Source organism: Candoia aspera, chromosome 4 (assembly GCF_035149785.1).
Source record: "Candoia aspera isolate rCanAsp1 chromosome 4, rCanAsp1.hap2, whole genome shotgun sequence".
NCBI lineage: Eukaryota > Metazoa > Chordata > Lepidosauria > Squamata > Boidae > Candoia > Candoia aspera.
This window is the reverse complement of record NC_086156.1, coordinates 119,156,281-119,178,703: the sequence shown is the minus strand read 5'-3', so window position 1 is coordinate 119,178,703 and position 22,423 is coordinate 119,156,281. Positions and strand designations below refer to the sequence as shown.

Sequence of the window (22,423 nt, the reverse complement as noted above, 5' to 3'; positions counted from 1 at the left end):
TGGAGGATCTGCTGTGGCACTTAGCCTGCAGGGGCTGCAGGAAATAATTGGGGGGGGGGGCGGGTGTGCAAAGCAGGGTTGCAAGGGGTGCTGAGGGGCCTGTTGGGGCTGTGGGCAGAGAAGTTCCTGTGAAGCAGAACACGGGGGAGGGCAGGATTTGCACCAGGAGCAGAGAGAGGTGGCAATGGCAGCCGCTGCAGCCCCCAGGTCTGTCCCGCAACAGAGCAGGACAGGCTGTTGACCTCTCCAAAGACCGAACGTGGGGAAGTTCCTTCCTCTGTGCGTGTGTGTGTGCATGTGCATGCACATGCACATGCACGGAGCAGTTGCCAGACTGAGCTGGTCTCTGCTCGGCTCTCAACAGGCCTCCGTCTGCCAGGAGGAGAGAGGGCCCTGCTTGATCCGGGAAGCCAGGAGGTCACGGGAGTGGGGCTGGAGGCTGGGGGCTCTGTCTTGGCCCTCATGGAAGAGGGTTGCCAGATGCGAGGGGGCCCTTTCCTAGGGGCCAGCCCAGAAGTCTGGTCTTTGGGGGCTTGAAGTGGGTGCCTGAGGCTGTGCTGCTCATGGGGGGGTGGGGTAGTTCCTGCACTGGCACAGAGCTTCCTTGGTGTGCCAGACTAGGCCCAAGTTGGAGGGGGGAGGGAGTTGGGGGCACAGAGCACCATGGGGATCCCCTGTGGGAGAGGCTCGCCCATGTGGAGGGCGTGGGTCTGTGTGGTCTTAGGGCTGGGGCTTCACAGGAGATGGAAGCTCCCCCTTGGTGTCCCCAGATTTTGGGAATGTTGCTCCTATCATATCCCACTGAGGAATGGCCTTGCAGTTGTGGAGGGGGGCAACAGGCTAGGCTGGGCTGGGCTGGGCTGGGCTGGGCTGGGCTGGGCTGGGCTGGGCTGGGCTGGGCTGGGCTGGGCTGGGCAGGTGGGTAGAGCTGCAGGGCTGTTCCAGTGCAGGCCAACTCGCAAATGGGGGGGGGACCCCTTTTTCCTGTTCTGTGCCTCTGTGGGCACCCTGGGGGGCTGCAGTGCAAGTTGGGGAGAATTGTGCTGCTCCTGCAGGCCTGTGGCCTTGATCCAGGGCAGCAACCCTCCCCCTTTGATGCAAAGGTGAGGCGTTGGGGTCCAGATCGTCCTGTTGTGGCTGCCACAGCTGCAGTTTGTTGGCAACATGCAGGCGTCCTGGGCCACACCGTCCAGCATTAGCCTGTCTAAAAAGCAGTGCTCCTCTGCATTTTGCCATGCCTGGAACAGGTTGCTCGGAGTGCTTCTGGCCCCTGGTCTCCCCTTCTGTGAGCTCCACGCAGCAGCTGCCTTGAGCCCTCTCCGTGGGCAGCCAGAGGTGACTGCAGGCCGGCACCCCCAGAGCCACCTGCTGGTGCTGCTGCTGCTCCCTCCCTCCCTCCAGTCTGCCACATCTTGATTTGCACCCCAGGCCTTCCGAATTGCCTTTACCCTTTGGGGAGCCAGCTGCTCCCCGGTCGGCCTTGGAAGTCAGCCCTGGGTCTCCTGCAGGGACGGAAGCATCAAGGGCTCTCTGGGTCTGGGGAGCAAAAAGCCAGGGTGGAGCGTTATGGTCCCCCGCCCCCATAAGGACCCATGCCTCTTCAGGGGTGTTGCCAAGATACCTAGGCAGCCAGGCTGCAGGAGTGCCTCGTCCCCTGCACAGCTGCTGCTCTTTGGGGCGCCAGTGCGTGCTCCCTGCGGCGAGGGCAACGGAGCCAGCCCTGGGTTGGCTGGGCAGAGAAGCAGGGCGCTGCTCGGGTGTCAGCCTGCTTGGGGGCTTCGCCTCTAGGGAAGCTGGCATTGTGGAAGCAGGTGCTGGATCAGAGCCGGGGCCGCCACCACTTCCAAAAGGGCATGCAGTGGCAGCTGGTCTGGTCTGGTCTGGCTGCTCCTCTGGGCTGGACCCGTTTCTTCCTTGGCACGTTGCCCCAGCTGCTCTGCCTGCAGGCTCCCTTGGAAGGGTGGTTGGAGGGATACTGTGGAATTTGCCAAGGTAAGGAGCACAATGCTAAGGAGGAGAGCCACGTTTATTACAATGACCGTCGGGGGCCTGCTTTATAAGGAAGAGGGACCCCAAACAATGGGAAAGCAAGGTTTTTAATTTATTATTTATTTATTTTATTAATTCCATTTATATAGCCTCCCATCTCAAACCAGTGACTCTGGGTGGCTAACGTTAATAAAAACAATCATCAATAAAAGCAATACCAAAAAATTAAATTTAAGTATAAATATAGCTGAGAGATCTCAAAAGCTGTTGGTGTTACATCCCACCATTTTATAGATGTTGAGGGTTACAAGGCGGGAAATCCTGGTTACAAGTACATGCCATCAAGTTCTTTTCACCTCCTAGTTACCACATGAGTCAAAATCTCCGGGATTTCCTAGGATCTGAAATCCCAGGGACCTGATTGGCCGGCCAGTTTGGGGAAGCCAGGCAGGTCCTGGCCAGCATACTTGGGGTGAGTCTCACTGTCGGGCAAAATGGGCCTGGGCAGCAGGCCTGGGTAGGAGGTGGGGCACTGAGGTCATCCCAGAGGGAGGCTGGGAGGCCGGGTTGCAGGTAGGGTTGCCCCTGGGCTGGCTGTGAGCTGGTGAGGAGGCCTCTGTGCTTGGGTTCAGATGGGATACAGGGGGGCTTTGTCTGGGGAGGGGGGTCAGTTTGGGTCTGAGGGGACTGGGCAGAGGGAGGACCTGGGCTGGCCCTGCTCAGCTCCAAAGGACAGGTGGGTGGCAGGGGCTGCTCTCCATTTTGCTTGTCAGATTTATTTTCTCTGCTACAGGGAGACCAGGCAGGCTGAGAGAGGCCTTGGGGATTTTGCCCCTACCCACCGCCTCTGCCTACAGGGCCCGGGCTGGCTGCTTCCTCCCCGGCTGAAAATCAGCCTCGCCCCACAGAAACTGAGGTCCAGGGGTACCAAAGGAAGGTGAGAGAGCCTCTGAGCATGTGCAGCATGCACCCCAACCCCAGCCCCATACAGCTTGGTCATCTTGGGTTGTAGAAATTAAATGGGAGAAGAGCAGGATGTGGAAGTCTGGGGAGGGGGGACCCCAGTCGCTATCTCAGACCAGGCCAGATTGGAAAGGCCGTCTTTGACAAGCGACGAGTCTGCGTTTCTCTCCCCCTGCCTAGAGGTAGAAGGACGTGGGGCCGAAGCTCTTCCTGTCTCCACCCAGCTAAGAGCCTTCCTAGCCGACCTTTGACCTATCGCCCAAGCCCAGCCCACCTTGAAGGGTTGTTGGGAGGAATCCAGGTGCCTCGAAGAGTGACAGATGAGCACCAGCAGGCCGCCTTGTCTCTGCAGTGAGCAGAGGTGTGCGGGGGTGCCCGCAACCTGGCCACGCCGGGATGCCGGAGCTCCAAGGAGGGCCCAGGGGGCGGGGGAGGCGTGCCTCGGGCCTGGCCTGACAGCCTCTTTCCTTATCTGTGGCAGCGGCAGCAGCAGCCACGGTACCTGCTCTCCAGGCTGGCCTGCCTGCCCGGAGGCCAAAGTACAGCTCCAGCTGGTCGGGTGACAGCGTGTCTGCCAGAGCCCAGGGACGCTGCTTTCCTTCGTTCCCCCAGTGCGTGAGGCCCTCTCTCCCTGCCCTGGTGTGAGGCTGAAGGGAGCAGACTGACTTCGGCAGGGCGGGGGGGCATCAAAACCCCGTCTCAGAGGCAAGACTGCCCTGCCTACCCTGGCACAGCTTCTGCTTGTTCCAGTGTCCGGCCCGTCCGGATTGAGGGGCACTTCTGTGCCACCCCTGGACTCACAGCCCTTTTTGTGTTGCTGCAGGTCAGCCAGCTTGCCCGCCCCCCCCACCCCGAAGATGAGCCTGCGGAAGCAGCTGGAGGCCCTCAGCGTCTTCCAATGGGTGCTGACCTTCCTCTTCTTCGGTACGTGGGATGGGGGTCTCTGCAGGCACAGGCGGGGAGAGGGGGTGGTCCCTCACGGGCAAAGCAAGCAGGCCCAGGGTGTTCTGCTCTCTGGCGACTGCGCAGAAGATCTCCAGCTGGGGCCAGGAGTGCCCTCACCCACTTCTCAGCCTCATCTCTGGGAGGTTGGGGCGGGGGCAGGGGCCTCGGGTGAAGCCCTGCTCTCCCCACAGGCCTCTTCTTTGTCCTGCTCCTTGCCTACCTGCTCTTCACTTCCTTCTGGCCCCTGAGCGTGCTCTACTTCATCTGGTGGATTGCAGACTGGGACACTCCCGTGCAAGGTGCCTAGCTCCCCAGCCCCCCATCCACCCCCTGCAGCCGGCCCCACCCCAGGTCCCTGCTGTCTTCCCCTGCCCAAGCCAGCTTGGAGGAGTTGCAGCCCCGCAACTCTCTCCCTGTCCTTCAAGCGACTTGGCGTCCTCTGGGCTCCCCTGCAGCAGGGAAGGTGCCCTCACTGTGTCTCGCCAGGCTGGTGGCCGTTCAGCCAACTTGGGCCATGCTGGCCTCAGGCATAGCTGGGGCTCTGGCCCAAGATCCTCTTTCCTTTGGGGAGTGGTCCTGGGGCTGGGCAGGGGAGGGAAAGCCGGCCAGGAACGACAAGAACTACTAGCTTTGGCGCTCCCTCGCCCGTCCTGCAAGGGACTCGCGGCTGCTTCCCTGTCTGCTCCTATTGCAGCTGCACAAGACCCTCCGGGGAAGTTGGGGAATCTGGCCCAAGGTCAGCCAGTGGTCAGGAGGAGACTGAGCACCCCCTTGCCAGTCCAGCAGAGCCCAACATCCTTCATCCATCGCAAGGGCAACATGGAAAGGCAGGATTTGTGGGGGGACAGGCCCAGTGTTCTCCTTGGAGGACCAGCCCCTCCCCAGCCCCACCTGTGCTTCTCCTGGCAGGTGGCCGCCGCAGCAACTGGATCAGGCACTGGAAGATCTGGGAGCTACACAGGGACTATTTCCCCATCAAGGTAGGGGAGGCCTAGTGGGGAGGTGTGGCGGCTGGTCTGCTGCGAAGGGATGCGGCCCCATGATGCCCATCCTGAAAAAGCTGTGCTGCTTCCTGTCGCTCGCTGGGCTTAGCTTAAGGGGCTGACATTGACCTTCAGGCCCAGGTGCCCTTGGCTTATGTCCGAAACACCCAGCAGGGTTGCTCTGGCGGGGCAGGAATAGGAGAGCACCAGGAAAGCCAGAGCTGAAACCCCACCCCAGCCAGCGGCTTAGGCCTGGGTGGAGAAAATGGCCATGGGCCCGGCTTCTCCTTCGTGTCTTGGAAAATGGGGAGCAGATTAAGGCCAAGGACCTCTTTGGGCAGGAGTGGTTAACCCTTGGAACCCACTGCCACTTACCGAGCCCTGAATTACACATGCTCTGCCAGTGCCTGGCCAGCCGGGGCAGGAAAGATAAAGGCGGCTGGGCCAGCAGCCCTAACCTTAATCCCTCTCTGTCCACCCACTCTCTTCTCCACAGCTGGTGAAGACGGCTGAACTGCCGCCCACAAGGAACTATGTCCTGGGCTCCCACCCACACGGCATCATCTGCGCCGGAGCCTTTTCTGCCTTCTGCACAGAAGCCTGTGGCTTCTCCCAGGCCTTCCCTGGCCTGACCTCCAGCCTCGCCCTCCTCGCTGGCCTCTTCTACCTGCCTGTGTACCGCGAGTACATGATGAGCTCAGGTGGGAAGCCCTTCCCTCCCCAGGCCCCAAGGCCCCTGCACTGGTTTCCTAAGCCAGGACCAGGAGGAACCTGGGCAGGAGCAGAACATCCAAGGATGAGTCCCTGGAAGAGCCCTTTGTAAGCCTCAGAACCCATGGGGTACCCTTCTGGCAGGAAGGTTGGGAGCGTTTGGAACATGGCCCTGAGCTAAGAGAAGCCTCTGTCTTCCCCCTTGGACCTTTCCACTTTTGACCAGGATGTCAGTCCTTGGGAAGAGGAAGACTGACTAAGGGGATCTCCGGGGGGGGGGGGGAGCAGAGGGGGAACATGGCAACAGCACCCTGAGCTGGGGGGGGGGGGGCAGAGGAGGGGCAAAGGAAGGCTCCGCGTGCCCTGCTTCCTGTCCTCCAGATGCCATGGCCAGGCTGGGGGCAAGGGGACCCAGCCAACGTGTGAAGGCACACCAGAGGTATGGAACAGAGAGGGGGTGTTCCACCCTCAGACTCTGGTGTTCTTCCTCCCGCGTTCCTTGTCCCATTCCAGGGATGGTGCCAGTCAGCAAGCAGTCCCTGGACTTCCTGCTCCGGTCAGGGCCTGGCCATGCGGTGGTCATTGTGGTGGGTGGGGCCACAGAGTCCCTGGACTGCAACCCTGGCGAGCAGCGCCTCCACCTCTCGGGCAGGAGAGGCTTCGTGCGTCTGGCGCTACAGCACGGGTGAGGCTCTCCTCACAGACCCGGCGGGACTGAGGGGCAGAGTTCTGGAATGGGGGACGAGGGGGCACCCTTTCAGGGATCCCCAGCTCCCTTGCCTGTTGGGGAAGAGCTGTCAGAAGCCCTCCGCCAACGCTCTGCTCCACCTCTAGGCTGAGATGGCCCTAAGCGTAGATGTCACACAGGATGGGTTAATGCCAGGGGGGGCTCTCTTATCCCGTGTGCACTCTCCCCACTTCTGTTTCCAGGGCGGACCTCGTCCCAGTTTTCTCCTTTGGAGAGAATGACATCTTCCGGCAGCTGCGGTTTCCCGAGGGCAGCGCCCTCCGCCGTCTCCAGCTTCACTTTAAGCGGCTGGCGGGCTTCTCTCCATGCCTCTTTGTGGGGCGGAGCCTCTTCTTCAGCCACTGCTGGGGGCTCCTGCCCCAGCCCTACCCCATCACGGTTGTGGGTGAGCCTGGGTCTTCTTCTCGGGCCACAGGAGGGCAGGCTGTGCTGACTGAGCGGGGGGAGCAGCCCTTCAGCTCAACTTCTCTCTCTCCCTCCCCCTCACAGTGGGGAAGCCGATCCAGGTCCCTTTGTGTCCACGCCCCACCCTGGAGGAGGTGGATCACTACCACGATCTCTACGTCCAGGCACTCCGGCAGCTTTTTGACCAGCACAAGGGCAACTGTGGCCTCCCCGCCTCGCAGCAGCTCCTCATTGCCTAGGGGCCCCTCCCTAGCCAGGGAGACAGGTGCCTGCCTCTGCTGCCCAATCCAATCTGGCAGGGTCCCCTCTTCTGTTCCCCACCCCCAATAAAGAGTGTCATATTTTCTGGCATCAGCGCCTGCTTTCTGCACCTGAGCCGCCTCCTCCCAAGGCAGGGGCTGCTCTAGAACCCAGGGGTGAGCTGGTTGTCAGAAGAGGGGGGGGGGGGTTAGACCAAAGGAGACTATGGAGGAAGAGCACAGCTGGCAAGATGCCCCTCCTATGGCCTGGAGACTTTCCTAGCTGGGAGCCTCCTGTTGATTTGTGGGGGGCAGGCTGCATGATAGCCCGGCCCCATCCCAAGTGTTGTCCCCCCCAACGAGGCAGCTGCCTCCCCAGTTTGAGGGACCAGTGCCGCCCCCCCCCCTGCATCCAGGAGAGCGGCGCAGTGGGTGGGGTGGGGATCGGCAAACCTCCCCCGGAGGGGCTCTGCCTGCCACACGCCCACTCTCGATGACCCCTAGATGGCAGCCGGGGGGGGGGCATCTGCGGTCTCCTCTATGACTGCTGACCGCGAGGACCAATGGGAGCCACCCTCGGCGCGGTCATTCCCCACTGGCGCTGCCCGGCCACGCGGCTTCTCTGCTGGGCTCTAATCTGCGCCTTGTCTGCCCGCCCCACCGCCCTCCCCAGCGGTTTTCTGCTGCCCGGACACGGCTGGGGTCGGTGGGGCGGGCGCTCTCCGCACCCCGCTCCTCGCCCAGGGCGCCAACCGCGAGGCAGCGGGACCTGCCCGTGGAGGACCGGTGGGTCCCTGCCCTTTCCAACGAGCCCACCAACGAATCTCGGGGCGGGTAAAATCGACTGGGGGGCGGGGGGCTCTTTCTCACCAGCAGGGAAGGAGTAACATACAAGGGGGCGTCGGAAAATGGAAATGGCCTGTCCTGCAGGACCGCCTTGTGAGGGGAAGGGGGCGCTGCGTCCGGGGTGGGGATTCCGGCACTCGGGCCGGCGGAGCCGGGGAACCCAGGCCCTCCTGCGTCGCCGTTCCCCAGCGCGCCCCGGGGCTTTGCAGAGCGGGTCCGGCTCACTGGCAGCGGGCGCCGCCGCCCTGCTCTGCTCCGCGCGCAAAAAAGGAGGCTGAGCGCCACTGAGGCACCGCTGGGATTCGAACCCAGGATCTCCTGTTTACTAGACAGGCGCTTTAACCAACTAAGCCACGGCGCCGCTCGCTGGCTTTTTCTTCGGCGGCCCGGGCTGTTCAGTGCAAGCCGGCGTAGAGCGCGTCGCAACACCCGGGCAGGAGTTGCGCTGCAGGACGGGACGGCGACGGACCAATCCCGGCGCAGAGGTTTCGAACACAGGAGGCGGGCCGGGCGAGCAGAAAACGGGAGCGGGGCGGAGGAGTGGGCGGTGGAGGCACCTCCGAGGGCCGGCGGGATTAGGGGTGGCGCCGCGGAGAGACGCGGGTCCGCGTGCTGCACAGCTGGGGCCGGGCGGATCCCAGATGGACTTCAACTCCCAGCAGCCCCCCGCCGGAGAGGGCCCCCCCAGAGCAGCAATCCCTGCCCCGGGCAGGCGCCAATCCCTCGGTGGGGCTTCAGGGTCCGCGGGAGCGGGGGGTCTTTTGTGACTGCCGAAGGGGAGCGGGTCGTGAAGCGGAGCCGGCTTCCCGGCCCCGCGGCGATGCCCAGGGGCCGTCGGCTCGCCCGCTCCATCTTTCCCACTGGAGGGGGTGGGCACTTGCCCGGGCGGGGGGCGCCGCCGCGGCTTGGCACGGCCCGGCCCGGCGCAGAAAAGCAGCGTGCCCGGGAGGAAAAGGACGGCGCCTGACCCCGACGTGATTCGAACACGCAGCCTTCTGATCTGGAGTCAGACGCGCTACCGTTGCGCCACGAGGTCGGCGGCGGGGCTTCCCCGGGCCCTCGCATCTGCGCCCCGGGAACCTCCCCGCCGGCCGAGGGGACGATCACCGGGCACCAGGCTGGGAGTCTGCGCTGGCCTCGAGCCGAGGGAGCCCGCCCACCATCTCCGGCGGGACCCTCCCCCTGCGTGGTCCCGGGTGCAGGAAAAGGGACCGGCCAGCAGGAGGCGGAGGAGGCTTGGGGCGGGTCTCGCCAGGCGCCTTCCGCGGGGGTAGCGGGGTGGGGTTAGTTAGGGGAGGCTGCCCAAAGGGGGCCTTTGCCTCCCCGTCGCTCCGACACGTGGGAAGGAGGCGGCGGGGCCGGCAGTCGACGCGCACTCCCCAACGCGCTGGCGACGAGCTCCCGGTGGGCCACGGGCAGACCCAGGGGAGGCGCTCCCGGTTCGTGAAGCGGAGCCGGGAGCCGCTTGGTCCCTCGCTCTTGCCGCCCCCCAGTCTATTCCAAAGGGGGAGGTCGCCCGGCACCTGCATTGGGCTTTCGGAGGGCGGGGCGTCCCGTGTGGGCGGTGCTTCTCTGCCTTGGGCCCCTGCCCGCGGAGAAGCAGCGACGGGGGGGGCTGCGGAGGGGCTTCTGAGCCTATCAGGGCGGAGTCCGTGGTTTCGGGCTGTGGGAGGGGTGGGTCCCCGATGGAAGGAGGCAGCAGTCCCGCGGCAGCCGAGTTCAACCTCCGAAGAGGTCGGATCGATTCTGTCCCATCCGGGGTCTCGGAGTTAATCATCCGCGGAGCCCCCGGCTTTCAAGTTGCTCCTTATTGGCCTGAAGGAGAACGGAGGGAATTCAAAAACAGCCCCGCCAGCGAGACAGAGCCGGGCCCCTCCTAGGTCCGCGTTTCGTTCCCCCAGCCGCGAAGCGGAGGCCTGGGGCCCCTCAAAGAGGAGCCAGCCACGGTCCCCGAGGAGCCTCTCCCGCACGTTGGAGGCGCTGCTCCCCGACCCAGCCGCTCCACCCTCCGTCAGGCGAGTGAGGGTTGTTATAAGGGGCTCTCCGTGCGGCTCCCGGGAAAGCTGCAGCCGCTCCATACAGCGCGGCCGTTTTTTGATTGATTGACTGACCTGTTATGTGCCATTAGCGGCTCTCAGGGGCCAGGTAGACAGGCCTTCTCCGGGGCGTCTGTCCCCAGCTTGGTCTGTCCGACGGCGCCCCCCTGGCCACTGTAACAGAGTCCCTCCCCCTTGCTGCTGGCTGCCCTCCGCTTCCCTTTCCTTCCGCCTTTCCCAGCGCTCCGGTCTTCTCCAGAGCGCTGGGTCTTCGCATAACGTTCCCGGAGTAGGTGAATCTGAGCCTGGTCATTTGGGCCTGGAGGGAGAACTGTGGGTTGGTTGGTTCGATGGTCCACGGGCCTGTTTACTTGGCTGTCCCTGGTCATCTCAGCCATCTTCTCCAACACCAACACTGAAAAGCATTAATGATCCTCCCATCTTGCTTCTTCAAAGTCCAACCTTCACTTCCAGAGTGTCACCAGAGTAACTGGCAAAGCAGACTGGCTCTGTGGGCAAAGGAGTGAGGCAAGGCTGCACACTCCCCCCTTGTTTAGTCAATCTACAGGCTGAATGTATATGAAGGGGAGCTGGATTGGAAGCATGGTTTGAAGACTGGAAGAGGAACCATCAGTAACCTGTGCTAGGCTGGTGACACGACCCTGAGAGCTGAAAAGGCAAAGGCTCTGCAAGCTCCAGTAATAAAAGTCAAGGAGCACAGTGGAAAATGGGACTAAAATTAAACATAAAGACCAGACTAATGACAACAGGTACAACAACCAGCTTTAGAACTGACAATGAAGACACATGAAAAAAGGTGGGATAAAACGATGATGATGATGTGGAGGAGGAGGAGGAGGATTAGGATCAACCATCAATAAAGGAGCAAGCAGTCAAGAAATACGCCACAGACTCGCACTACTGAGCATCCATTAAGGCCTTGGAAAAGGTATTCAAATGCGGTGATATGTCTACACCTTCAAAGATCAGTGGGTGCCACAGAGCATGGTGGGTGGGTGCCATGGGTGGGCGCTATGGAGCACAGGTGGTGCATGGGTGCCACAAGCAGGCAGTCCAGTGCTGTGGGCAGGTGAAACAGAGCGTGGGCGGGTGCCACATGTCAATATATTGTTTTCTACTACAGATTAAGGTTACTATGGTAACTAACCATTTTGGCCAGGTGAAGAGGTTGAATTTAATTGTCCCCTTTTCACGTGTTAATGGTTGCATTGCCTAAGGGAGGAACTTGCCTGAACTTGTTTTAGTTTCAGTTTCCCTTCTGTGTAGGTTTGCAGAGAGTATGCAGCTGAGAGAAATCTCTCCTCTCAGCAAACAGCCTTTAAATATGTTTGTTTTCTGTAAATAAAATTATGTTTATAGAAATGCCTGGTGTGTGACTTTTCTGATCTCTCCTGGGCCAAAGGCTTTCCTAGCAATCTGCTAACAGGTTATGGACCCAGTTGGAGCCACCTGGAGATTTTCCAGCAACTGCCGGTCTACAGGACAAAGAAGCCAGCTGAGGAGACTTGCAAAAGAAGGAAGAAGCCATGGCTACCTCCCAGCCCTCAGCAATGCCTCTGGAGCACCTATCAGAGACCAACTATTTGAATTGGGCCCTGAAGATGGAGATGTATCTTCGCAGAGAGAATCTTTGGCTGCCAATTGGTGAGCAACCCCCCCCAAATCCCAGTGCTGAATGGCTGAGACAGGATGAGCGGGCTAGAGCCACCGTTATCCTGGGAGTTGAGGACAATCAGCTAGTCCACGTGCGAGGTATGCAGTCTGCAAAGCAACTTTGTGATGCTTTGAGAGACTTGTATGTAAAGGCAACAGCAGGGAGTAAAGTTACCCTGACAAAAAAGCTGTACAAAGCCTACCTTGCAGAAGGAGATAGCCTTCCTGAGCACCTGCATCATATTCAGCAGCTGTTTGTTGAGTTACAGGAGAGAGGAATGGAATTTACACCTCTCACAAAATCCTATATCCTGAATGAATGAAACGTGGGACACGCTGATTTGTACCCTGGAGGCTATTGTTGATGTTTTCCTACTAACGATTAAGACTGCTATTGTACCTAATCATTTAGGCCCAGTGAAGAGGTTGTATTTGATTGTCTCCTCGCACGTGCTTCATGCAAATTGCCTGGGGGGAGGATCCTGCCCGGACTTGTTTCTTACTTCCTCTTTATTCTCTGCCGGCAATGTAGCCAAGCAAGGCTTGCTCCAAAGGGGAGCTAAGTCCTTTAAATACGTTTTGCTTTTGTTTTGCTTTCTGTAAATAAATTATTTTTATAGAAATGCTTGGTGTGTGACTTTTTTGACCTCTCCTGGGCTAAAGGCTTTCCCAGCATTCTGCCAACAGCTATGCCTGAAGCAGACCTCACCCCATTGTACGTTACACAGCGCTTACTCGCTGAATGGGAGAAGAGAGAGGAAAGATCCCCCCCCCCCATCTCTTCTGGAAAGCTGCAGTACCAGAAAACAAGGGAAAAGAAGGGAAAGGAAGCTGAGGCCACAGCACTAGCCAGCCAGCGATGCTTCACTTGTGGTTCAGCTGGACATTTGCAAAGAGACTGTGCCTTGAGACCCAAGAGTAGAAAGACAGAAAAGAAGAACACAAGGGCAACACAGAAGAAGGTTCTTCAGACAACCCAAATTGCACAGGTTGCTGAGAAGGGTAATTCTGATGTATGGGTGTTAGATTCTGGGGCCAACTGTCATTTATGTAATTGTAAAAGCTCTTTTGTGTCACTGACTAAAACTGAAAGACAAAGTGTATCTTTGGCTGATGGGTCTGTGACCAAAATTATGGGACAAGGTGACTTGTATTTATCCTGCTTAGGAGAAACTGTAAAAGGTGTGTTGTATGTGCCAAATTTACAATCAAACCTTTTATCTGTGGCACAATTGGCTGCAACAGGGTATGTCATAACATTTAAGAAAAATGGTTGTGAGATACGTAAACATGGAAAATTGTGTGCTACTGGTATATTAAAAGACTCCTTGTACATGGTCCAAAATGCAAGGAAGCCAAGCTGCAAGGCTGCAGTTGGCAACACTCCATATCATGACCAATGTGTACACCTGATGCATAGGAGTTTTGGTAATGCTAATTTCAAGTGTATAGCACAAATGCCACAGCTGTGTGCTGACTAAAGATAAAACCCTGTGACAAATACTTAGATTGTGTAGTTTGCAAAGAATGCAAAACACTAAAAGCTCCTGTGAGTAAGCACAGTGACAGAGTTACAACTAGACCTTTGGAAATTGTACACTCTGACATTATTGGTCCTTTTGCTCCAAGTCTTGGACAAGCAAGGTATGCAATGACCATCATTGATGATTTCTCAAGATACACATTTATCTACATCTTAAAACATAAAGATGAGGCATTTGAGAAATTTAAAGGTTTTGTGACATGAGCAAATGGAAAATTCCCTAGGCCTGTATCTGCACTCCAATGTGATAGAGGAGGAGAGTACCTTTCTCACAAATTCAAAAGGTTCCTAGCGGAAAAAGGGATAGAACAAATTCTTTCTAACGCCTTACACCCCTCAGCAAAATGGTGTTGCTGAAAGAAAGGGCAGAACCTTGCAAAATGCAACGGAATGCATGCTTAAAGTTTCACCTTTATCTTTTAAGCACTGGGGAGAGGCAATATCTATGGCCTGTTATGTACAAAACAGATTGTATAGCTCTGTGATTCAGGACACTCCATTCCATTTGCTTTATGGTGTGAAACCAAAGGTAAACCATCTTAGAGTGTTTGGTAGCACTGCTTGGGTTCATATTCCAAAACAACAGAGAAGGAAAGGAGGCCCCACAACAAAGAAAGCCATCTTTGTTGGCTATGAACAAAGCCAAAGGAGCTACAGGTTCATAATGGGAGAGAAATTAATAATTAGCAAAAGCGCTTCTTTTGCTGAACAAAACTGGGGGAGATTAAATTCTAGCTCTCCAGTTGATCTGACCACCACAAGAGAACAGCAAGGACTTGCTGATGGTGATCTTTTGCCTGATGAGGACATTAAACCAGAAAAGCAAACTGAAGATCTGTCTGATGAGACAGATGCTTCTCAGGAAAGTGATAGGAGTCAAAATTTAAGCCCTGTATTACCTCGCAGATCTCAGAGGAGTAATAAAGGCGTTCCTCCATCACGTTTTCAGGCTGAAACAGTAAAGGCTTTTCACATATCCACAGAACCTGAGTCTTTAGAACAAGTGAATGCTTTACCACCTGAGATTGCACAAAATTGGCATTCTGCCATGCAACAGCAATTAGCATCCTTGAAAGAAAATAAAACATGGAAACTTGTAAATCTACCTCCCAATGAACACTGTCTAGGTTGCAGGTGGGTTTTCAAACTGAAAAGGGATGCTGATGGCAAAATCCAAAAATATAAAGCAAGGTTAGTTGCAAAAGGGTTCACTCAAAGGAAAGATTTAGACTTTGACAAGACATTTGCACCAGTTACTAAAGGTGAATCAATTAGATTACTGTTAAAAGTTGCTGCACTGAAAGGAATATCAGTTAACCACTATGACATTCAGACTGCATTTCTCTATGGTGATTTAGATCACAGATTATACATGCAGCAACCCCCTGGCTATGAAAAAGGGGAGAATCTAGTCTGTGAACTGCAGAAGTCAATCTATGGGTTAAAACAAGCTGCTAGATCCTGGATCCAAAAATTAGATGAAAAACTGCAGAATTTTGGTTTTGAAAAAGGAAAAGCAGATCCCTGTGTATATATGAAGAAGGACAAACAAGGCTGTATGTATCTGTGCATTTATGTTGATGATTTGCTGCTGTTCACACCAACAGAAAAACAAAGGCTTGATTCTGAAGCCTGCATGAAAAGCCATTTCACATTAAAAAGCCTTGGAACTGTAACAAATTACCTAGGTTTGGAAATACACAGGGAGAAGAATGGTAGCTTTCTGTTAAACCAAAGGGGAAATAATGTTCAAATATTGTGAATGGAAAGACATACAGAGTTGTCAAAGAAAATTGGTTTGTGTCTTATTCTGTAGTATTAAAAAGGGGAGTGTTAATATATTGTTTTCTACTACAGATTAAGGTTACTATGGTAACTAATCATTTTGGCCAGGTGAAGAGGTTGAATTTAATTGTCCCCTTTTCATGTGTTAATGGTTGCATTGCCTAAGGGAGGAACTTGCCTGAACTTGTTTTAGTTTCAGTTTCCCTTCTGTGTAGGCTTGCAGAGAGTATGCAGCTGAGAAATCTCTCCTCTCAGCAAACAGCTTTTAAATATGTTTGTTTTCTGTAAATAAAATTATTTTTATAGAAATGCCTGGTGTGTGACTTTTCTGATCTCTCCTAGGCCAAATGCTTTCCTAGCAAACTGCCAACACCACAGAGCGTGGGTGGGTGAGTGAAAAGGCAGCCAGGAGCAGGGGCAGTTTGTCAGCATGACTTCTGACTTCCTGCCAACGTCCCCGTTGACTGTGCTTGTGGCAAGCCAGCGGGGTTTGTTGGAAATCAGGATCACTTGACTGCAGGGACACCACGACATTCAGAACTCTGAGGACCCATCATGCATCTCCCTCATTCGGCACCTTCATAACTTTGAACAGTTGCTGAATGTGTGGTTGTAACCCAAGAACTACCTGTATTGTGCAATAGTGTGCCCACTCTGTTGAGTCTCCTTTTTTTGGTACTGGAATGCAGATTGACCACTTCCGATTGGTTGACCACTAGGTTTGTCTCCAGATTTGCTGGCATAGCTTGGTTAGAACCTTGACTGATCCTCCTTCGGTTACTTGCCCTATTTCTGTGGGTCTTACATCAGCTCCTGTAGCCTTCTGACTTGGTAATCTGACCAAGGGCTGATCTGACTTCGTCTTCTAGGACTAGAGTTGCTTGTAAGTAGGGAATGCCTTCTAAGGTGTCTTGGATGCTGGCGCTGCTACTGTAGACTCCTTCCATCTTCCTTTGATCTCCTTTGAACCAGTTACTCTCTGTCCATTGGCATCATTTAGCATGCCAGTTCGAGGCTGGAGCCTCCTTCCGAGCTCAGAGATCTTTCGACAGACTTTCCTTGTTTTCCCATGTCTGTTTCCACCTGCAGTGTCTTTGCAGATGTTGCTGTAATGCTGTTTCTCGTCTCTTCTAACAGCTCTCTGACACTCTCTGTTCCTTCCTGAGAGTTTTGTCTTTCTTGGCTTTGGCTTCTCTTCTCTCCCTGACAATTTCCACGGTTTGTTCTGACATCCGGTTTGCTCTCTTCTCTCTCTCCATTTTTGGCGGTCTCTTTTCCTTTCCTTTCTTTTCCTTAAGGACTTCTTTAGGGTCATTCGTTCATTCCTCTGGTTCTCTGTCAATGAGTTTAAGGACTTAACGCGATTCCTGATGTTCTCCTTGAAAATGCTGGGTATATGTTCAAGATCATATCGTGGAAACTGATTGGCTTTCTTCTTTAGCTTCACTTGGAATCTGCACTTCCCTTTTTTACTGTAGTTTTGATTGCTATTATTTGTTTTAACCATCTGTAAGCCACCCAGAGTCATTGGCAAAATTGTAACAATAATAAGCAAGCAAATAAACCCAAATGTAGCTCTCCCCTCCCCCCCGCCCGCCCCTTTAAAGATGAATGGCTACATTTGGGTTCTCTGTGAAAATGCACCTTCTTCCACTCAGGTTCCCCTGGCCCCTGTCCAGGACTTGGAGAAAGCAACTTCTCCTCGCTCGCGCGCAGGCCCGGTCGGTCCCCCATCCTTGCACTCGGCGCCGGATCACAGTCGCCAATCAGGAGGATATCTCCGTTCTGCGAACTTCCGGCTCTTTTGGGGCTGGGGGGAGAAGGACAGCCCAAGGTCCTAGCCCAGGTGGGCTCACTGGAGCCAGGGCGGCCGCCTCGCATTCGCAGAGCTGGGCGCGCGTTGCCCCTGGCTCTGGCAGAGCGGGAGGCGCTGCGCTGCGGCGCGCGCCCTAGCCCTGGTGCGGGATCCCGCGGTTCCTCCGGAGCATCGAATCCAGCGGGTGCCTTGGCACCTGCGGGCGGGGAGGGGAGCATCTTCCTTGACCCACCTCCCACGCTGTTCCCTTGTGCCCTTTCCTCCCCGACGCTGACGTGGAAGCGCGCGCGCAAGAGGGAGTAGGCGCCCCCCAGCCGTTCGTGGGCGGGGCATAGGGATGTGGGGGAGCTTGTCTCCATCCTTACTGGGGGGACAAGAAGAAGGTCTTTAGGCGCGCAACCTAGAAAAGGGACCGGCCCGCCGACGCGTGAGCGGCTAAGGCGAGACCGCGGGCCCAGAGATCCCTAGCAGGTGCACCGCCGGCTCGGCGCTCGCTCTGTCCTCGGCTTCAGCAGGTACTGGCGACACCTCCCCTGCATCGGCCTGCAGGAATCCGTGGTGGGGGGGGGGGCGGTTGCGGGCTGCTAGAGGGATTCGGCATGAGGGACCGGGGCGCCAGCGTCCCGCTCCCTCCGCTCAGCAGAATGCCTGTCTGCCGCCGAGGCCGAGGGGAAGTTCACTTGCAGCCGGCAGCTCTTCTCCAACCAAGAAAGGCCGGTGGGGGGGCTCTCCCCGATGGCTTTCTCCTCGCTTCCACTTCATTCTCATCAGCTTTCCGGGGAAAGGGAGGACTCGTTTCCGCCCGGCCCCTTCCCCGAAGGGCTCGTTCTCCTGCGAAGAGCCGGGCAGAAGACTTTGCCAGGGACAGGATTGGTGGCTGGAGCGGCGTCTGGTCCGGGGGTCCCTTTGGCTCTCAGCCCCGTCCTGCAGGGTTTCCCAAGGAAGGGATGAAAGCTGCGTCCGCCCCTCTTCGTGCCTCTTCTGTTTATAGGGCTCGCCATGTGACCAGCGGGAACGAGGGGTGGGGGGAATGAGAGAGAGAGAGAGAGAGAGAATGCAGGGAGATGGGAGAGGGGAGAGCTTGGTACGCCCCCACCCCCGTCCCGCTTTTGCCAGTCAGGCCTTAAGGATTTTCTGGGCCTCTTCATCGCATCCAAGTGCAGGGGAATGGAACCTGGGCTTGGGAAGGCAAGGCTCAATTTCCACTCCAGTCTTGACTGAGTTTTGACTGAGGGGCTCCTGCTCTCAGGAGAAAGTGGTGGGGAAATGGGAGGGCAGAGGTCAACCCAAGGGCATTGGGCTGCCGGCCCATCCCAGCCCTGTGGTGGGAAGAGGGTGCTTTGGTTGGCGTCTATCCGTGGCCAATCCGGTCCCCTTCAGCCCACCAGGTGGGTCTCCCGACTCCATCCTGGCATTTTGCTCAACCCTCCCCAGGCGGGTCTTCCACAGGTCTGTCTGAGACTCCCACCTGCAAGACACCCATCTGCCCTTGGTTCTTGGTATCAGTTTGAGGTGGTGGCTGCATGGTTAACGAAAAAGAATTTTTGCTGAATCTTTGACTATCAGAGATTCCCTGGATCTGACTGGTTGTAAGAATGGATAACCTTGCTTCATCCAGATCATGAGGCTGTGAGTTCCCCAGGGCACAGCCTGTACTGTGGATCTGCCTTGCTTCCTGCTTCCCCTCCCATTGTCAACATCCCAAAGAAGATTCATCTTTGCTGTGGCCCCTCTCTTTCAACATGGGAGGGGCAGGGGCGGGGGGGGGGGGGGAGGGAAGCTGCTGAACCAGTGCTGTTCAGGCCCAGAAGGGGCAGCATTTAGGACTGACAGGTGAACCATGAATGGTGGGAGGGAACTTTGCAGTTCTGACAGCTGTCAAGCTTGACCACATCCACAGTCCTCCCAAAGCCTGCTCATGTCCCCTCTCCCAATTTCCTTGCAAGGAGCAGAGATTGCCTTACTGTAGTTGCCTCCCCCAACAGTCCACCTAGTGGCTAGAGCCTCCCCAGGGTCCCAGAAGCTCTTTTCCCTGCCCTCTGCTTTGGGGGCTTCTCTCCAGTCTGAAGTGTGCTCTCTGAGGCCCAGAGGCTGGCAATGCCCATGAGGTCCTGTGGCTGATCTCCTGTTGCTTTGCCCTGCTTCCTTCTTAGGCAGAAGCTGGTTGGAACCTTCCTGGAATTTTTCAAACACTCTCTTCCCCTAGCCTTCGGCAGCCATCTGGGGCACAAATGCCCTTTCAGAAAGGGGACACCAGAGAGGGGTGGGGGCTGGAAAGCAGTGGTGGAGCTGTTTGGGAGAAAGAGATCCACAGGCAAAAGGGCTGGGCCCAGCTGTGCTGCTTCCCCAGCCCTCAGAAACTCCCACTGCTGCCCCGGGGGAATGGCTGCTTCCAGAGAATCTCCATTCAGCCTTCCCTCCCCCACCCTGGCAGCTCCTTTGACCCAGAATGCAGCCCCCCACCCACCCCACCCCCATCTCAGCCATAGTCCTCTGTGGTTGCTATCGGACCCCTCCTTTTTCCCCAAGCAAGAAGGCTTCGTTTTTTTCCTGGCCCTACCGGACTCACACCGGGCCCAGGCGGGAGGCGGGAGGTACTGAGCATAATGCATCATCAGCAACAACATCAGCACAATAAGATGTTGTTCCCACTGGCAGCCCTGTCAGTTCTGCCTTTGCTTCCTCTTGCTTCCCACGTTGTCTGCAGGCAGCTGGTGGGGCAGGAAGCCTCTGAACCAGCTGATCTGCCCCAGTGCCCCATGGTGCCTCCCACATGCTCAAAGGTTTGCCATCCCACCCAGAAGTGATCCTGCTCAAAGGAGGCTGCTGGGGCTGGTCTCTGAGGCCGGCACTTTTCTCTGCCAGCCGGGAAGCTGCCCGTTTCTCCTATGGGCTGGGAGGGTAAGGCAGCCACAGGAGCAGACCACGCTTGATCTGCCATCAAAGTAGGCCTGTGTTCATGGAAGAGAAGTGGGGCCCCACCTCAAAGGAAGCCATCCAGGGGCCACAGCTACAGGCCCGCAGACATTGCAGACTCCCTTCGGCTGGCGCTGGAATGGAAAATCCTGGCCTCTCCTGTTTCTGGATGGTTTCATGTTTGTGAGCCACTTTTGCTGGCCTCCTTCCATCCTGTGAAATATTAATGGCATCGCCCAGCGAAAAGCAATGCTGCCCTTGCAGAGGCTGGCAGAGGGGCTGGCAGAGAAGGGCTGACCACAGTGGCCACATCCTGCCCGGTCTTTGCTCCCTTTTCTCACCGGGCCCTCCTCTATTGTGACTCTTCTTGGCCCCACTTGGAAGTGCTGGGGATTCCCTCTCCAAGATGACAGTAGCCTTAAGTGGCATCAGATTGTCCCCAACAGCTCCCCGTCTCCTTTGATTTGCCCAAGATCCCTGGTGAGTCTGTAGCAGAAAGAGGAAAGGTGGTGGTGGTGGCAGGAGCAAGTCTGGAGGGAAGAATTTTCCTGTTTTAAGTAGGCATAAAAATAAAGCCTTCTGTTTCCCTCGCCTGCGCCTCTCCCCTCTTTCCAATGGGCTAAATTGGAGAACTCCTGACTTGTTGTTGTTTATTCGTTTAGTCGCTTCCGACTCTTCGTGACTTCATGGACCAGCCCACGCCAGAGCTTCCTGTCGGTTGTCAACACCCCCAGCTCCCCCAGGGACGAGTCCGTCACCTCTAGAATATCATCCATCCATCTTGCCCTTGGTCGGCCCCTCTTCCTTTTGCCCTCCACTCTCCCTAGCATCAGCATCTTCTCCAGGGTGTCCTGTCTTCTCATTATGTGGCCAAAGTATTTCAGTTTTGCCTTTAATATCATTCCCTCAAGTGAGCAGTCTGGCTTTATTTCCTGGAGGATGGACTGGTTTGATCTTCTTGCAGTCCAAGGCACTCTCAGAATTTTCCTCCAACACCACAGTTCAAAAGCATCGATCTTCCTTCGCTCAGCCTTCCTTATGGTCCAGCTCTCGCAGCCATATGTTACTACAGGGAACACCATTGCTTTAACTATGCGGGCCTTTGTTGTCAGTGTGATGTCTCTGCTCTTCACTATTTTATCGAGATTTGTCATTGCTCTTCTTCCAAGGATTAAGCGTCTTCTGATTTCCTGACTGCAGTCAGCATCTGCAGTAATCTTTGCACCTAGGAATACAAAGTCTTTCACTGCTTCTACATTTTCTCCCTCTATTTGCCAGTTATCAATCAAGCCGGTTGCCATAATCTTGGTTTTTTTGAGATTTAGCTGCAAGCCAGCTTTTGCACTTTCTTCTTTCACCTTCATCATAAGGCTCCTCAGTTCCTCTTCACTTTCAGCCATCAAAGTGGTATCATCCTGAATGAAGCCAGAGGCCAATTTCCAACCCACAAGTGAGGGAGAGATTGTAGAGCACCCGCCAAGGAAGCAGGCCGGCCATGGAATGTCTTGCAAACACCGGTTGCTGTGAGAAAGGGAGGTGGGAGGGAGGAGTGAAGGTAAGAGGGAGCACGGGCAGAGTGGGGGGATCTTCTGAGCCATCAGAACCTCCCCAGCAGTGCTGGCTCAAGGGTGCATGGTGCCCCCAGGCCCCTGTGACTGATGGTGCCACCTCCCACCAATGCAAAGATTTGCGTGGTTAGAATGATTCAGAAGGAGGGGAGCTGTTCCACCACCTAACAGTACTCATAGCCGGGAAATTCCTCATTTCAACTTTGGCTCTCTGTTAAGGTTTTACCCACTGGTTCTTGTCTGGGCACTGTGGGGAATAAATCCACCCTCTCTTTCCTGGGACAGTCCTTCAAGGATTGGAAAACAGCATTTACGTTCCTTCTCTCTTTTAGGCTAAACGCATCCCAGTCTTTTAACCATACTTTGTAGGATTCAGCCCCGGAGCCCATCCCCATCTTCATTGCTATCCTCTGTCCTCTGTCCAGTTCCCCAGTGTCCTCCTTGTACTGAGGTGACCAGAACTGGACCCAGTATGGCTGCTCCAGTCTGACCAATGCAGTGTAGAGCGGGACCGTCACTTCCCAGGATCCTGACACCAAGTCTCGGTTGATGCAGCCCAAAATCGCATTGGCTCTTTTGGCAGCTGCGGCACATTGTGAGCTCATAATTAATCCGTGCTCTACCAAGACACCTGGATCCTTCTCTCAAGTGCTACCACTGAGCCAGGTGCCACCTGTCTTGTACCTGAGCATGTGGTTTTTCCTGCCTAAGTGCGGAAACTTTCATTTCTCACCACTGAACATTTTGTTGGATCAGGCCTAGTGTTCAAGTCCATCAAGATCCTCTCGAACCTTGAGCCTCTTTTCTGAGGTGGTAACAATCTCCCCCTGCCCCCTTTTGCTTTTGTGCCGTGTTTTTGCCCTTCTATTTGTCAGAGTGTGCTGGAAAGCGTTTGGCCCAAGAGATCAGAAAAATCACACACCAGGCATTTCTATAAAAATAAATGTATTTACAGAAAGCACAAAAACATACTTTACAAGCTGTGCATTCACACGCGCTCAGAGAGCACTGAGCTGAGGGGCTGCAAAAGCAAAACTAAACAAGTAACAAGCAAGCTGCCCTCCCCCAGGCAATGCAGCTATTAATACCCAAACTGAGGACAATTAAGTTCAACCTCTTCACCCTGCTGATACTTAAGGAAGTACTCAATTACCATGGTAACCCAGTGGCTTGGTCCGAGCAAAAACAAAGAAATGCCAACACTATTCCCTCATCTGGGCCATTTATGAAGAGGTCGAAGAGTTCTGGCCCAGGAA

The 22,423-nt window shown here is 55.8% G+C and overlaps 1 protein-coding gene and 2 non-coding genes across 3 annotated transcripts; 1 reads left to right on the top strand and 2 right to left on the bottom strand.

Moving 5' to 3' along the window:
* The first annotated feature begins 3,176 nt into the window (after positions 1-3,176).
* MOGAT3 (monoacylglycerol O-acyltransferase 3) lies at positions 3,177-7,098 on the top strand. Its single transcript, XM_063301810.1, has 9 exons — positions 3,177-3,303; positions 3,434-3,563; positions 3,776-3,876; positions 4,089-4,196; positions 4,807-4,877; positions 5,377-5,581; positions 6,105-6,276; positions 6,522-6,724; positions 6,829-7,098. The coding sequence occupies exons 1-9, from the start codon at positions 3,273-3,275 to the stop codon at positions 6,981-6,983; spliced, it is 1,176 nt and encodes a 391-aa protein (XP_063157880.1). The 5' UTR covers positions 3,177-3,272; the 3' UTR covers positions 6,984-7,098.
* Positions 7,099-8,116: 1,018 nt separating this feature from the next.
* On the bottom strand, positions 8,117-8,190 carry TRNAT-AGU (transfer RNA threonine (anticodon AGU)). Its single transcript has one exon. It is a non-coding gene; the product is annotated as a tRNA-Thr (tRNA).
* A 603-nt stretch (positions 8,191-8,793) lies between these two features.
* On the bottom strand, positions 8,794-8,865 carry TRNAW-CCA (transfer RNA tryptophan (anticodon CCA)). The gene has a single exon. It is a non-coding gene; the product is annotated as a tRNA-Trp (tRNA).
* Between the last annotated feature and the right edge of the window lie 13,558 nt (positions 8,866-22,423).

Coding starts and splice junctions, on each gene's coding strand:
- MOGAT3 (XM_063301810.1), top strand. CDS start 3,273: ATGAGCACCAGCAGGCCGCCTTGTCTCTGCA. Junction 4,197..4,806: donor CTGGGACACTCCCGTGCAAG/GTGCCTAGCTCC, acceptor TTCTCCTGGCAG/GTGGCCGCCGCAGCAACTGG. Junction 5,582..6,104: donor CGAGTACATGATGAGCTCAG/GTGGGAAGCCCT, acceptor GTCCCATTCCAG/GGATGGTGCCAGTCAGCAAG.